The 15703-nt window shown below is 40.6% G+C and overlaps 1 protein-coding gene across 8 annotated transcripts in view; it reads left to right on the top strand.

Annotated features, from left to right (window-relative positions):
* Window positions 1–15703, top strand: part of AREL1 (apoptosis resistant E3 ubiquitin protein ligase 1) — a 43604-nt gene that overhangs the window by 19746 nt on the left and 8155 nt on the right. For 6 of the 8 annotated variants that reach the window (XM_036313015.1, XM_036313011.1, XM_036313034.1 and 3 more), the window contains exons 3-15: window positions 1172–1232; window positions 2130–2356; window positions 3257–3494; window positions 9174–9343; window positions 9586–9766; window positions 9943–10190; window positions 11635–11712; window positions 12367–12508; window positions 12620–12741; window positions 13707–13782; window positions 14303–14412; window positions 15074–15253; window positions 15426–15551. In XM_036313015.1, the coding sequence (XP_036168908.1) occupies window positions 1217–1232; window positions 2130–2356; window positions 3257–3494; window positions 9174–9343; window positions 9586–9766; window positions 9943–10190; window positions 11635–11712; window positions 12367–12508; window positions 12620–12741; window positions 13707–13782; window positions 14303–14412; window positions 15074–15253; window positions 15426–15551 (1914 nt within the window). In that variant the 5' untranslated portion in view covers window positions 1172–1216. The remainder of the gene's footprint in view (window positions 1–1171; window positions 1233–2129; window positions 2357–3256; window positions 3495–9173; window positions 9344–9585; window positions 9767–9942; window positions 10191–11634; window positions 11713–12366; window positions 12509–12619; window positions 12742–13706; window positions 13783–14302; window positions 14413–15073; window positions 15254–15425; window positions 15552–15703) is intronic. The other 2 variants (XM_036313049.1, XM_036313066.1) reach the window with 2 other exon arrangements.

The following is a 15703-nucleotide window of genomic DNA, read 5'->3' as shown; positions in this document are numbered from 1 at the left end:
TGGGAGCAACTTAATCCATGTGTATTGGCAATGCTAATGTTATTGTTGTGATTTCTTTTCTGGATGGACTTCAGTCTAGAGATTTCTATGAAACTTGACACAGTCATTCCTCAAATTACCTATTCTTTGTGGATTCCATTCGGTATATTGTTATCAAAGGAACTGCTGCCATTTTTGTCTCCCTCTTAAAAGTTTTTCCCACAATTAGACATAAAGTGTACCCTTTTTTTTAAAAAAAAAGTTGCTTTGATCCCTCCCAAATCTGAGCCCATAAATTTTCAATTGTCTTACCTCTAAGTAACATTCTAGTGCTGATAGAAGGTTCTGGGTTGAATTAATATTGACAATCTTAATATATATTGACCCTAAAAGAAAGAGTGAATTCAGTGCATTGTAGAATAGAGAGCATATATAATTTATACATACTAGGTCAAAACTCAGTGATAAGATATGAACATCAATGTATATTGCATTTTTCTTGGCAGTACCTTGGGTGGTTCAAATGAGTAATGACAATTGAAGTCTTATTCTGGAAACAAGTTTAATAACAGTGAAAGTTTACCCTCAAACTCTAGCTCTTGTTTGAATTGTTATGACCTTGGCAGCATCACTTAGGATGAGAAGTACAGTCTCCTCCTTTTGTTCCTCTCCTTGGCCTTCCTGCTGAGCTCATCTTCCACGGGGCCCATTAGTTTATCTGATTGGTAACAGCAAAAATGACTCCTCTTACATGCCCACTGCTTGTTATTGGAATGACCCAGAGTTCATTTTAATTAGGTAATGCCAACATGATGATAATAATACTTGCTTTTAAAAATCCACATTTTTATATAACTATTTCTACTTAGGTGAATTACTTCCAGAAGGCAAATATAAGGGAAAAGTGACTCCATTATCCTCTTTGCTTGTGTTAATTAGCACCAATTTGCTTTGGGGAGGGAAACTATCTTGGGGCTTTGGATCTGAGAAGATGAAAGCCATGTTATTGCATTTTGTAATTAGCAATAAAGCCAATGGCTGTTTGTGGTATTCCTAGGGTGGTCGGTAGATTAGAAGTCTTTAGAGAGAATGATGCAGTCTCTTTGTCTGAAATATGTCACAGGGCACCTGTCGAGCTGAAATGGCTGTAAGGAAGATTTGGAGAAAAAACTAAACAAGTTTTCTTTTGCAGCTGCAGCTGTGATCCTCGGCTGTCTGTTGGCATTGAAGGGACCTGATGTTTTACGTTATTGGTATGTTATGAAAAAAGCTCTTCTTATTATCTTTTTGTTGGGGATGCTTACATCCTTTTTGCCTCCCTGTCTATCCTCTTTCCCCTTGAAAATAGACTTGGACATATTTCCAGTCATGCCGGAAAGTACCTTCACAGAGTTGGCAGTGGAATTCATTCATTTGGGAAATATTTATTGCCTAATTATAGTCAGTGCCAGACACTGTTTCCTGCCGAGTTGGATAAGGCAAAAATCTGCATATAAAAAGTTCATACCATGAACGAGGAGATAGATGGTCAAGAGGAAGAAAAGTCATAATAGGTGAATGTAAGGTGTTTGAGGGAGCCCAAAAGAGGGAACTCCAAATTCTAGAGGGGGTTGAGGAGGGCTTTTGCCAAGTGGATAAGGGAGGGGAATGTTTCCAAATTGCAGGAATATAATGCACATTTTTTTACTACTTCTGTGAGAGCCCAGCACCTAGGAAGGTGGTGGGGCAGGCATGATATGTGGTCCATGGTATAGAACAAGGGTTGACAAACTTTTTCTATAAAGGGCTAAATGTAAATATCTTCAGCTTCCCAGCTTATATAGTGTCTGTCACACTACCAAACTCTTTTAGTTTAGGATGAAAGCAGCCCCAGACAATATGTAAGTGAATGGGTGGGGCTTCATTCCAGTAAAACTTTATTTTAAAAAACAGGCAGTGGGTGAGATTTGGCCCGAGGACAGTTGTGTCTGAGTCCTGGTATATAAATCCCTCTCTTCACCCACAGAGGTACACCCAGTACAGTGTTTCTTTGGAAGTCTTACTATCTCTTCCTGACTTCCTTTAATTTCTGAGAGATGGCTCGCCTGTTCCATAATGAGAAGCTGTAATGTGTAACTGGCAGGTGTCTGTGTGTTCTCTCTTTCGCGTAGGTGGAATCACAGTATCTGTGGTTGCATTCTTCTTCACAATTAAGTTCCTCTTCGAGCTCGCCGCACGTGTAGTCAGCTTCCTCCAGAATGAGGACCGTGAGCGCCGAGGGGACCGGACTATTTATGACTATGTGCGGGGAAATTACCTGGATCCCCGGTCTTGCAAAGTCTCCTGGGATTGGAAGGACCCCTATGAGGTGGGCCACAGCATGGCCTTCCGAGTGCATGTAAGGGAAAGTTTCTGTCTCCATACCCATTGGAGTTTCTGAGTCACTTAACTTTTCAGAGCCCAGTTCAGTCTGTTGGTGGTGCTGGCCTAGAATGTTAACATTTTCCTTTGTTTTTCTGTCTCTCCCAGGAACTTGGGAATTATTAGTATCTGAAGAGTCACGAATTTCTCTAGCATTTTGGTTTAATGGGTGCTCAGCTGTGAAGAGGTATAAACTTAATGTTACCTCTTCAAAATAAGAAAAATATTACTAAATAGAGTTGGGGTTATTGTAGATTTAGAGGTTGGCAAACTATGGCCCAAGGCTTACATCAGGCACAGCTCCTACTTCTGTAAATACAGTTTTATTGGAATACAGCTACACCCATTCATCTTCCTGTATTGCCTATGAGTAGTTAGCCACAATTGAATAGCTGTGTATGACCTTAAAGCCAAAATTATTTACTCTGTGGCCCTAGAAAAGGTGGGCTGCCCCCTGTGATGACTTTACTACAGTACCATGCTTGGTTTTGTAGCCGGAACCCCCTAGCCTTGCCTGTTGTTTTAGTTCACTCAGCGCCAGTGGTACCTGCTGACGTACCTTTACATTGGATTAGCAGTGATAACATAAGAAGGGCTGGTAAGAAGAGGCAGCATTTGTGGAAATGTCAAGCTGAAACTGATTTAATGGTGTATCTTAAACCTGTCCTCGAAACAAGTTAAGACTTTGTTCATGATTTAATGGTTTTCTTTGAAGTATTAAGAGAATTTCTTTCTCCCTGTGTCTGCAGGACTGTAGGAGGGGGTGGGTATTGGGTTTTACCAGCTACCTCCTTGCTCCCCACAGTTTTTTGAGTTAGATGGCTAACGATTTTCTACCCCCGTTCACTAATGGGTGCCCCTCTTCTTCCCATTGCAGTTATTCTATAAGAACGGGCAGCCTTTCCCTGCACATCGGCCTGTGGGACTAAGAGTTCACATCTCTCATGTTGAGCTAGCAGTGGAAATTCCAGTGACCCAGGAAGTCCTCCAGGAGCCCAGTTCCAATGTGGTCAAGGTGGCCTTCACTGTGCGCAGAGCTGGGCGTTATGAAATCTCAGTGAAGCTTGGTGGATTAAATGTGGCCTACAGTCCCTACTACAAGATTTTTCAGCCTGGTACATTAACCCCCACCCCCTTCTTCCTTTCTCTTCTTCCCTCCCTCTTCTTCCCCCTTTTTCTTTTTCTTTGTAATTATACCTTTTTTTGAATAATATCTTTATTGAGATTTAATTCACATGCTATAAATTCATCCATTTAAAATATACAATTTAATGGTTTTTAAAATTCATAGAGTTGTGCAACTATCACCACATTCAATTTTAGAGCATTTTCATCACCCCATGATCCTGTACCTGTTTGTAGTCACTCCCCATTTTCCCCAAATGCCCCAGCTGTAGGCCACCACTAATCTGCTGCTTCTGGATTTGCTTACTGTGGCTACTACTTTACTGTTTACATTCAGATCAGTGTAGTCATAACATATGTGGACTTTTTGTGACTGGCCTGTTTCACTTAGCATAATGCTTTTAAGGTTTATGCATGCATGTTTTAGCATGGATTAGTACTTCTTTATTTTTATTTCCAAGTAATAGTCCATTGTGTAGAATGCTGCAATTTATCTATTCATCAGTTGATGGACATTTGTGGGTCCATTGCTTTTGGCTGCTATGCATAATGCCACTGTGTACATTTGTGTACATTTTTGTGTGGACACACATTTTCATTTCTTTAAGAGTGGAATTGCTGGGTCATCAGCCAGGTAAGTTCTTAAGGAGTAAGGGTGCCAGAATAGACAAAAGGTAAATTCTTCTGATTTTTGAAAACTTTTCAAGTAAAACCACCTTGACTTAACCCCACTCTTGCTACCATTGTGTGTTTTACTTCTCATTGAAGAGTTTCTGCTCAAGCTTCTGGTATCTAAGAGTTGAGGCTTGTATCTCTACTTTCACCCCCTTCATGTCCTTTATGCCAGATAATAAATGCTCACTGACTTTGAAGCCTAAAAGTATAATCTCTGACTCCTGAGTCTGCAACATATCTCTTTAGTGTGTCAAGTTCCTGTCTGTCCTGTGTGTTCTGCCATGGCTTCCTTTTGAGGGTGTCATTTTGATATCTGCAGCAGTGATAGGACCATGGAATCTGTTGGGGTCAAACCATAAGAAGAAGGGTCTTAAGATTTGTGTATCTTTGCTTGACTAGTCATCAATTTTCTTTCTCTTACAACAGAGGAAGGCTGACAAGGTGGCTCCCAAGCCATCTCTCTCTCCATATATCTCGTTCTTTGTTTCAGTGTCTCTCTCATAGACTCCTTTCCACATGAATTATTATCAAACTACCTCCTTGCCACCAATGGAGAACATTACATATCCTTATAAGTATATACCAGTCCTTTTATTAAACTCTTTATTTTGAAATAATTATAGGTTCTTATGCAGTTGTAAGAAATAATAGAGAGATCTGGTATACCTTTGACCCAGTTTCCCTCAATGGCAACATCTTAAAAATATAGTATAGCCCTGGCTGGTGTGGTTTAGTTGGTTGAGCATTGTCCTCTGCGCCAAAGGGTTGCCTGTGTGATTCTCAGCCAGGGCACATGCCCAGGTTATGGGTTCAATCCCTAGTAGGTCAATGTTTCTCTCTTTCCCTCTCCCTCTCTCTAAAATCAATTAAAAATATATATTTAAAAAAAGAGAAGTGCAACTCTTTAAAACAAACATAGTACAATATCACAACCAGGTTATGGATATCGATACAGTCAAGACACTGAACATTTCCATCACCACAAGGATCCTTCATGTTGCCTTTACATAACCACACACATTCCTCCTCTCCCACCCACCTCTTTCTTAACCCCTGGTAGTCACTAAGCTGTTCTCCATTTTTATAAATGTTCTCATTTCAAGAATGTTATATACATGGGATCATAGAGTATATAACCTTTTGATTTACATAACTTAAAAAAAATCATTATTGTAACTATTACATATGTTCCCTTTTTTCTCCCATTGACCTCTTCTACCTGCCCTGACTCCCTACCCCAGGCCTTCACCACCCTGTTGTCAGTGACCATGGGTTATGTATATATATGCATATAAGTTCTTTGGTTGATTTCTTCCCACCTACCCACTCTCCCCTGCCTTCCCTCTGAGATTCGACAGTTCCATGCTTCTATATCTCTGGATCTATTTTGTTCATCAGTTTATTTTATTCATTAGATTTCACACATGAGTGAGATCATGTGATACTTATCTTTCTCTGACTGGTTATTTGCTTAGCATAATACTCTCCAGGTCCACCCATGCACATACTTTTTTTCACTTAGAATTCCTTGGAGATTCATCCAGGTTGTTGAGTGTATCAATAGTTGGTTCCTTTTTATTGCTGAGTAGTAATTCCATGTTGTGAAGATACCATAGTTTGTTTATTCACCAATTGAAGGGCATTTAGGTTTTCTCCAGTTTTTGGCTATTGTGAATAAACCTATGAACATTCATGTACAGATTTTTGTGTGAACATAAGTTCATTTCATTGATATAAATGCCCAGGAATGCAATTGCTGGGTCATATGGTAATTTCATGCTTAGTATTTTTAAGGAATTGCCAAACTCTTCCAGAGTGCCCATAGCATTTTAACTTCCTACCAGAAATGTGTGAATAGTCCAGTTTCTTCACATCCTCAGCAACATTTGATATTGTCACTAGTTTTCATTTTAGCCATTCTGGTAAGTGTGTAGTGGTTTTAATTTGCACTTCCCTAATGGCTAATGATGTTGAACATCTTTTCATGTGCTTATTTGCCATCTCTGTATCCTCTTGGGTAAAATGTCTTTTCATGTCTTTTGCTCATTTCCTAATTGGATTTTTTGGTGTGTTTTTTTTACTCTTGAGTTTTGAGAGTTCTTTATATATTCTATATACTAGTCCTTTATTAGGTAATGTGTTTTCTCTCAATCTTCAGCTTTTCTTTATATCCCCATAATGGGGTCATTCACAGTACAAAAGTTGTTCATTTTGGTGAAGTCAATTTTATCAGTGTTTCCTTTTATAGATCACTCTTGTCCTGGTGCACAGATTCGTGCACATTGAAAGGAAATTAATTAGAAGAAATATTTTAATATTGCTGTTTGCCCTTTCTCTATAATAGAAGTGTCAGCAAATTCATGATTGACAATGACAGATTGAAACACACGTGTTTGATTGGCGCCAGCTAGAGCTTTATATGTATCACACATGCGCGAGTCAACTTAGCCTTTTATAGATATAGAATAAACTTGCTTAATAAGACCTGCTTTCTGATTTAGCTAAACTTTTTCCAGCCCAGCGAAGCACCCCAACTTCTCTTTCAGGTAATTGTCAGCAACACAGCAGTAAATATCAACACGAAGCAGATTATTATCGTAGATCACGCAGGGAGAACAAAGGGTAAAATATTTGCAGCAGTGTTTGACTATATTTTGTGCAGCGAGAAAACCTGAAGTCATTTTCAAGTTCTACCATTTCTTCTTTTCAGTTTAACATTTGGTTAAAGTGTAAAATGTTTTGCTTCAGTGGTTGAGCATTGACCTATGAACCAGGAGGTCACGGCTGACTCCCGGTCAGGGCATATGCTGGGTGTGGGCTCGATCCCCAGTGCGGGGTGTGCAGGAGGCAGCTGAAATAATGATTCTGTCATCACTGATGTTTCCATCTCTCTCTCTCCCTCTCCCTTCCTCTCTGAAATCAATAAAAATACATATTTTTTTTAAAAAAGTGTAAAATGTTTGCACCTGGCTATAAAGCAGTCAGGTTACTGGGCTGAAGAAACTCCAAGGACACTAGTTGCTAGGGAGAGGAAGCCAGGTGTTGCTACATGACGTCATTACCCGGTGTCCACAGCAACTGTCTCCAGGCTGGTCTGGGCTGTGGGCTGCATTTTGCGCCATGCGGTCTTGACAGCATTGGCTGTGATTTGGTGGGGTGTTGCTCCAGGGTGGTGGCGGGGCCTGTGTCCCACTTGGGGGAAGCCAAGTGTTGGTTTGTTGGTGCCAGGTCCGTGGTACCGTTTATTTTTAAATGGCCAGTGAGCGTCATGGCAGCTCCTGCCTTGAACATCTGCCCCCTGGTGGTCAGTGCTCGTCATAGCTACCGGTTGGACGGACATTTAGTCTTTTATATATATAGGTATTTAGTGTCTGTGAGCGCTTTGACTAGTCCTCGATCCTGAAGATTTTATCCTATTTTTTTCCTAAAAGTTACATAGTTTTACATTTTATATTCAAGGTTATGACCTGTTTTCAGTTCATCTATAATAATAAAAGTGTAATATGCAGATCGACCGAATGGCCAAATAGCAGAAGGACCGTCCAGGCAACCACGCTATGACATGCACTGGCACCAGGCCAGCCAAGGCGGGTGTGATGCTATTGGTCGGGGGGCCTGCCATTGCCCCACGATCACCCTGCAGAGGGAGGCCCAGGCCACCCTCTGCAGGGTGATTGATTGGGGGGCTCCGCGATCGATTGCTCCACAGAGGGAGGCCCAGGTTACCTGGCTGGTGGCGCTGCGGTGGGTAGGTGGGACCTCCCTCTGTGGGGTGAACAATAGTGGGGCTCCTGGACCGCGAGAGGGCGCAGGCCAGGCTGAGGGACCTTCCCTCCCAACCTGAGTGCATGAATTTCGTGCACCGGGCCTCTAGTTTTTATATAAGAGACTTGGGTTGAGGTTTTTTTTGTTTTGTTTGTTTTGCATATAGTTGTTCAGTTGCTCTAGCACCATTTGTTGAAAAGGCTCTCTTTGCCCTGTTACATTGCTTTTGCACCTTTGTCAAGGATGAGTTGGGCATTTGTGTAGGGGTATATTTCTGGGTTCTTTGTTCTGTTCCATTGAGCAATGTGTCTGTCCCTCCACCAATACCACAGTCATGATACTGTAGCTATATAATAAGTCTTGAAAGTGAGTAAACTGATTCTTCCCACTTCATTCTTCTGTTGCAGAATTATTTTAGCTATTCTGGGTCCTTTGCCTTTCCATATGTATTTTAGAATAATATTGTCTAAAGCTACAAAATCTTGCTGAGATTTTGATAAGAACTATGTTAAATTTTTATAGCATTTGGGGAGATTTGACATCTTTACTGTGTTGAGTCTTTCAATTCATAAACATGGTACATCTCACAATTTATTTAAGCCTTTTTTATTTATTTCATCAGTATCTTGTTGTTTTTAATATACAAGCCTGTATATGTTTTATCAGATTTGCATCTAAGTATTTAGGGTTTTTTTGCTATTGTTCAGCACTTAGTTTTAAGGCCTGTCTCACTTGTAGATTTCCAATAGGACTCTAGGCATTGTGTCCGTAACTCAGTTCTGTTTTCTCCAAGTTCTTCTCTCATTTTGTTTAGTGCTTGAAGTAGTTAGGAATTTGTAAAAATTAGTCCCTAAAGTTTATTTTAATTAACCTCTTTGTTTTCTATCTTTTTCTCTGCCTCTTAATGGTGGTGTTTTTTTGTTTGTTTTTTAATATATTTTTATTAATTTCAGAGGGGAAGGGAGAGGGAGATAGAAACATCAGTGATGAGAGAGAATCATTGATCGGCTGCCTCCTGCATGCCCCACACTGGTGATCGAGCCTGCAACCTGGGCATGTGCCCTGACCAGGAATTGAACTCCTGGTTCATAGGTCGACACTCAACCACTGAGCCACGCTGGCCGGGCCTTAATGGTGTTGTCTATCCCTCGGAGTTGGGCTGGGACACAGCTCTGTTTGTGCCTGAAAAGTACCTTGCAAACTGTTAGATTCCACTGTCTTTATTCCAGGAATGGTGGTTCCTTCCAAGACCAAAATTGTGTGCCATTTTTCTACTCTTGTGTTGACCTGTGGGCAGCCACACACCCTTCAGATAGTGCCCCGAGATGAGTATGACAACCCTACCAACAATTCCACGTCCCTGAGAGATGAGCACAATTACAGTTTGTCCATTCATGAGGTAAGCGGCCTCCCCCTTCTTTCTCTCTCTGTTGCTTTCTCTATCATTCTCGCCCTTTCTAATTCATTTCCATTTCTTGACTTCTGTGCTGTCCTTCCTTCCTTCATCTGATAATACCTATCTCATTAGTAACTATGAGCCTTAGATTAGCTCATAGATAGGAAAGTTCTTTGTAAAGAGTAAATTACATGCAAATATGGAAAATTATATATGTTTAGTGATGCTTTGTTTTCCTGGTATAGCTCGGTCCCCAAGAAGAAGAGCACACTGGTGTCTCATTTGAGAAGTCAGTGACATCCAACAGACAGACCTGCCAGGTCTTCTTGCGACTCACCTTGCATTCTCGTGGCTGCTTCCATGCCTGCATTTCGTACCAAAATCAGCCAATCCATAATGGCGAATTTGACATTATTGTCCTAAGTGGTGAGTTGAAAGAAAAGCTGTGATTTGTTCTTTGCATGTCTGTGCTCTTTTGACAACCTCACACACAAACATCTGCTATTTGAGCCAATCTTAGCTCAGAGTCCTGTGGGCTAAAAGTTTAATTTTTTCTTCTTCTCTGACTCCTACTCTAAACTTTATTCCTTATTCTACTTCAGAGAATGAAAAGAATATTGTTGAACGCAATGTGTCCACCTCAGGAGTGAGCATTTACTTTGAGGCTTATCTTTATAATGCTGCCAACTGCACCAGCACACCGTGGCACCTCCCACCCATGCACATGAGCTCTTCCCAGCGCCGGCCTTCCATGGCTGCTGAGGAGGAAGATGAAGATTCACCTTCTGAGTGTCACACCCCTGAGAAGGTGAAGAAACCGAAGAAGGTGTACTGCTATGTGTCACCAAAGGTTAGAACTCCCATTCTTGCCTCTCAATCTCCCAGCCCCAGCCTGCATGTAATTGGTAATAGTCTGAGAATCAGGCAAGATCACTGACTTGTAGGGTTCCTAGCATGCTAAGAGAGGTTACTTAAAGTGAAGCAGCAGAGGGTATGCCACCTCTTCTGCTGCAGATGTTTGATTTGGACTAGGTTTAAGTCTCTGCCTTGGAGCTCTCGGGAACCTGTGGCATTCTGCCCTTCGAGTGCTTCTGGGAAGATTTTTCAAGGCATGGCTCTTAGAGCTTTAAAGAAAGTCACTTTAAAAGTTCCTCATAGTATAAAAATTACTGTTGTCCCCTTGTGCTTTTTGAAACAATTTGATCTTTCATTCTGTCATCTGTGAAACCACAATAAGTGGATGTCACCATCAGGCTACAGGATTAGAACAGAAATTTTGGCAGAGACAAGGAGGTGAACTTCCCAAGGGCCCTGAGCTAAGAGGTGCTTTGTGTTAGAGATTTTCTTTTTAATATTTGTATTTTGCTTGTTCATTCAAACCTCAGAAAAATGAGACTCTTGAAACATCCCATTATATCCCTTTAATGTCATAATCAAAACTGAGTTCTAATACTATTCTCCTTTAGAATACTTTGTTACCATTTGTCATTTAAAAATCTAACCTTAATTTAGCATGGGGGAATGGTAATAAGGGACTAGTGGTGTGTAGATGAAACAGGATTGGTTATGATTTGATAATTTTTGAAGTTGGTGATGGGTTCATTAGACTCTTTTTCTCTTCTTTAGTATGTGTGTGAAATTTTCTTAATGAAGAATTTTTTAAAATCTAGAAAAAAAATCAGCTACTACGCATCACAGATTTTTTAAATTAAAAAAAAAATTATGGCATTGTTTTTTTCTTTATGACATGAGATCCTTCTTTATTCTTAATGAGGAATTTTTATGAACCTTTTTGTATGAGACTCCACCCCAATCACCTTTCTATCCCCACCCCCTTTTCCCTGGCAAATCCTTGGTACCATTTCAATAGGGATAAAGCAATAGATATGGGCCATTGCTGTTCCCTGTCCATTGACTTAGAGAAAGTCTCTCTGAGCAGCACTGAGCTGAGCAGAAGTAGATTTTTATTGTTTCCAGGTGAAATAATGTTCTCTACTCATAAAGTGAAAACCTGACCTCAGATATTTACAAATGGTAGTAAGACTTAAATGTTAAGAGTATGAAATATCTCTATGTGAAATTGCACTGTCAGAGTATTATTTTTAATTTGCCTATTTCAAGAGGGTGATAGTACTTATTTGATTTCAATGCTGACCTAAATTATCCATTTTGTCCATAGATGAAAAGGGTTATCATGAGAAGTACAGATGGGAACTCTGATATTTGAGTTATAGTATCCAAATAGAGCCTTTTTATTTATCATTCACTTGGTTTTTTGTCTGTTGGCCCATCAGCAATTCTCAGTGAAGGAGTTCTACCTGAAGATCATTCCCTGGCGCCTTTATACCTTCCGAGTGTGCCCAGGAACCAAAGTAAGTGGATCCTTACATCTGGTTCTTGCTGAGCAGGCTTCAGCCCTGGAGTAACTCAGCCCGTTCGCAGTTATCTCATGAAACCTCATGAAGAATACAGACAGTATAGTAAGACACGTCTTACAGGAATTTAAAAGCAAGACAGAATAATGCGAGAGTTATCTTTTTCCTTAGGCCTAAGTTAATGGAGAGGGTATTAATAACTTTGCCCCCAGCTTGGTCTCACAGTATATTGAAGCTCTTTTAGAATCAGTATTTTCATATATTACAAATTTTTTTTTTAACTTTTCTGAGCTTTTGGAATCTAAGGGCAAATCTCTTTCCTCCACCCAGTTTGCCCAACCTCTTCACGTAGTTATTTGCTATTTTATGGATCCTTACTATTTTCATCCTGCTTGTATTCCTTCTTGGAAGGTCTGTAGTGTTGCCTGTGATCCTTACTAAAGGCAGTCTCTGCGACTCAAATAATTTAAAATTTGAATTGTAGAGCACTGAAGTGAAAAACAAGGAAATGTACTCCTGGTAGGTACTCATTTGGAGAAAACAGGCTTAACTTGTTTTTGTTGGTTGGTACAGAGCATAGGGTTGTGGGCGGTTTTTGCTGGAGTTGAGGTTTTTATAAATTAATTCCTTTTTTCTCCCCGCCTTTGCTAGTTTTCATACCTTGGCCCCGACCCTGTCCATAAGCTCCTTACACTGGTGGTAGATGATGGCATTCAGCCTCCTGTGGAGCTCAGCTGTAAGGAGAGGAACATCCTCGCAGCCACTTTCATCCGTTCCCTCCATAAGAACATAGGTAAAGTTGGGCAGTGACCGCAGCTACTGTGGGTGCCTGAGGGTGTAGAAGTGGCCTGCACAGATGTCTTGTAATAAGGCTGTAATGATGATGAATCTTACGGTTCCTCAGGAGGCTCTGAGACCTTTCAGGATAAGGTGAACTTTTTCCAGCGAGAGCTTCGGCAGGTACATATGAAAAGACCACATTCCAAAGTCACCCTGAAGGTCAGCAGACATGCCTTGTTGGAATCGGTGAGTAAAGTTTCATCTCTGTCAAAAGTTATCAGAGTTTTTCAGCTAGGAGCCTCTTTGATACTTGGTTATATTCTTCGGGTTATCTTTTTCATGAAACCCAAACTTCTCTTTAAACATACCTGTGAAAAGACTATTCTTCTGTTTGATTATAATAAGTTTGGGGCAGATTTGTTGGAGGTATGTTATTAAGGAGAGAGACTGGTTGACACATTGGCTTTAGAATCTGTACTGAACTAGCTCCTGAATAAACTCATGGAACTCCTGTGCAGGGCAGGTATAAGTAGTTGTTACAGAAGAAAGTTCTTGTTATTGAATCCCTGGAATAGAAGAGCTCTTGTTGGATTACAAGGCAATGATTTTTGTTGTCACTCTGGTTTGATGGAAAAGGAACACCTGATGTGTGTCTGTCTCCACTGCACAGACGCTGGCATAGTTCTTACATTCCCCAAGAATGAGAAGGCTTGGTCCAAGTCCAAAATGTGTTTGTGATGTTTGGCTCTGGTAGGTGTGATTGGAAACCTCTTTTCTCAGCCGCATTCTCCATGTGGTATGGCTCCCTGTCTGAACCTAGCCTTTGGATAAAGACGTCTAGCAAATAGACTGTACTTTACCAAAAACCAGGACTCCTTGGTTGTCTTGCTGACAGCTTACTAATCTGAGCCATTTTTAGTTCTTTAAGCATTTTTTCATTAATAAAATGAGGATTGTAAAAAGAAAAACAAGCGTCAACTTTTCAACAAAGTAATGGTGTAAAGACAAATTAGATTATTTTTTAAAACCTCAAATTACTTCTGGAGATACATGTATTTTAATTATAAAATGGTGTGATTAAAGCTTGTTTATGAATAATAGATTGCCTCCAAGAACTAGTAGACAATAGCATTATTCTTGTGTTTTTGTCGTTAATACCCAAGAGATGCCAGCCAATGTTCTGATACTTTCTTCCTTTCGCTACTTTTCAGTCTCTGAAAGCCACTCGGAATTTCTCCATCTCAGATTGGAGCAAGAACTTTGAAGTGGTTTTCCAGGATGAAGAAGGTCAGTTTTGAAATTTCATATTCATCTTTTTAAACTCCACTCTCATTCCTATTCTATTTCTTACCCCTTCTCCACAAAAAAACAAAACCCCCTTGAATACACCCCAGTTTCTTTTTCCAAGGGAAAAAAATTCATGAGTTAAGATACAAAGGGTGGTGTTTATTGGCCAGATGACTTGGTGGATCTCATAGAGCACAGACATACAGGGGCTTGGAGGGAGAGCTCTGTGTATTTGAGCCAGAGGGCAAACTTTTCACCTTTGTAGAACTAAGAGAAAGGTCCATTTCCTGGGATATCTTATCTCCTGTGTTTCCACACTAGAGGGTATTAGCTTAGTGACCTTTAATCCTATAGAAGGATGGGATGTCAAAAAAATGTCCAGTTAATGTGGTTTGGAAGGGGGAAACAGTAAGGTAGTGGAATGGTGGGAGTGCGGAGAGTATAAAATAATGGATTAATGAACAGACATGATAGGAGATAGTAGGCCAGAGTTACTTTTTATTTTTATTATATTTTTCAGCTCTGGACTGGGGAGGGCCTCGCCGGGAATGGTTTGAACTAATCTGCAAAGCACTATTTGATACCACCAATCAGCTCTTTACCCGATTCAGTGACAACAACCAAGCATTAGTGAGTCTGTGACTTCCCCGTGGGTGGGTGGAAAATGTAGATTATGTTATAATGCAGTAGACTGATGAGTTTGAGATTATGAATCTGGGAATCTGACAATTTGTGCCCTGTTCTTACCTACAATATGAATTAATCAGTTAACCTCCCTCTGCTTTGCCTTCATTATTTCATCTCTAGGATAAGAGAAAATGCAGACAGATTAATATTTTACTAAAGAGCATTATAATGCAATGTCTATTCTATTAATTATAATAATAATTAAGCCACTTTCCCAAAACATGCCTGAAGCTATTGAATTCTGTGCTAGACCTTTGACTAAGCAGAGGTGTCAGGATTAGAGAAGTGGACTTTGGCTGAAGGAAGTTCTGGTTTAGGGAAAAGGCATCATCACATCATGCACTGATTACTTCCATTCTCAGTCAGATGAAGCCACAAACTTATGTAAGATGCTTCAGCCTAATGTAAGGCCATCTCTGCCCTTTATCCTCCAGTCACTTGAATTACTCAGTAGTGGCCACCAAAAGGCCAATACCATTTGGATGGGCTCTTTGATTTAATTACTGAAATTGCTCTCTTGGAATGAAGGTGGGAGAGAGGGTCTTTCCGGAACGAGGCTATAAGAAAAATGGCCCAAAGCTTTTTAATGTCTTTTTTTTGACAGGTGCACCCCAACCCTAACCGCCCCCCTCATCTACGCTTGAAGATGTATGAGTTTGCAGGGCGGCTCGTGGGCAAGTGTCTCTATGAGTCCTCTCTAGGAGGAGCCTACAAGCAGTTGGTCCGCGCTCGCTTCACCCGTTCTTTCTTGGCCCAAATCATAGGACTACGTATGCATTACAAGGTAATGTCTGAGGTGTGTCTTTTCTACCAAGGCCCCTGGCCATGAACTCTGGAGTCTCTCCACTCTGAACTAATTATTCTTAAGGTTGAAGGGGTAAGTGGTTCCTAGCAGTTGTAAATTTCATTTCTGGGTAAGAGTAGTCATGTTCTATTCTGTCTTTCTGTCTCCTCAGTACTTTGAAACGGATGACCCAGAATTCTACAAATCTAAAGTTTGTTTTATCCTCAACAATGACATGAGTGAGATGGAGCTGGTCTTTGCAGAAGAGAAATATAACAAATCAGGTCAATTGGATAAGGTGAGAACGAGAACCAGAGCCTGTGGGTCCCCTGATTCCCACCCTCTTCCAGAGCAGTGCAGCCTAATAGAACTTCCCGCAAAATGGGCATGTTCTCTGTCCGTGCTGTCCGCTGAGCACCCACAATGTGGCCAGTGTGACCAAACAACTGA

The sequence above is a fragment of the Myotis myotis genome, unplaced genomic scaffold (genome assembly GCF_014108235.1).
Source record: "Myotis myotis isolate mMyoMyo1 unplaced genomic scaffold, mMyoMyo1.p scaffold_m19_p_1, whole genome shotgun sequence".
NCBI lineage: Eukaryota > Metazoa > Chordata > Mammalia > Chiroptera > Vespertilionidae > Myotis > Myotis myotis.
This window is presented reverse-complemented; position numbering and strand designations above follow the sequence as displayed.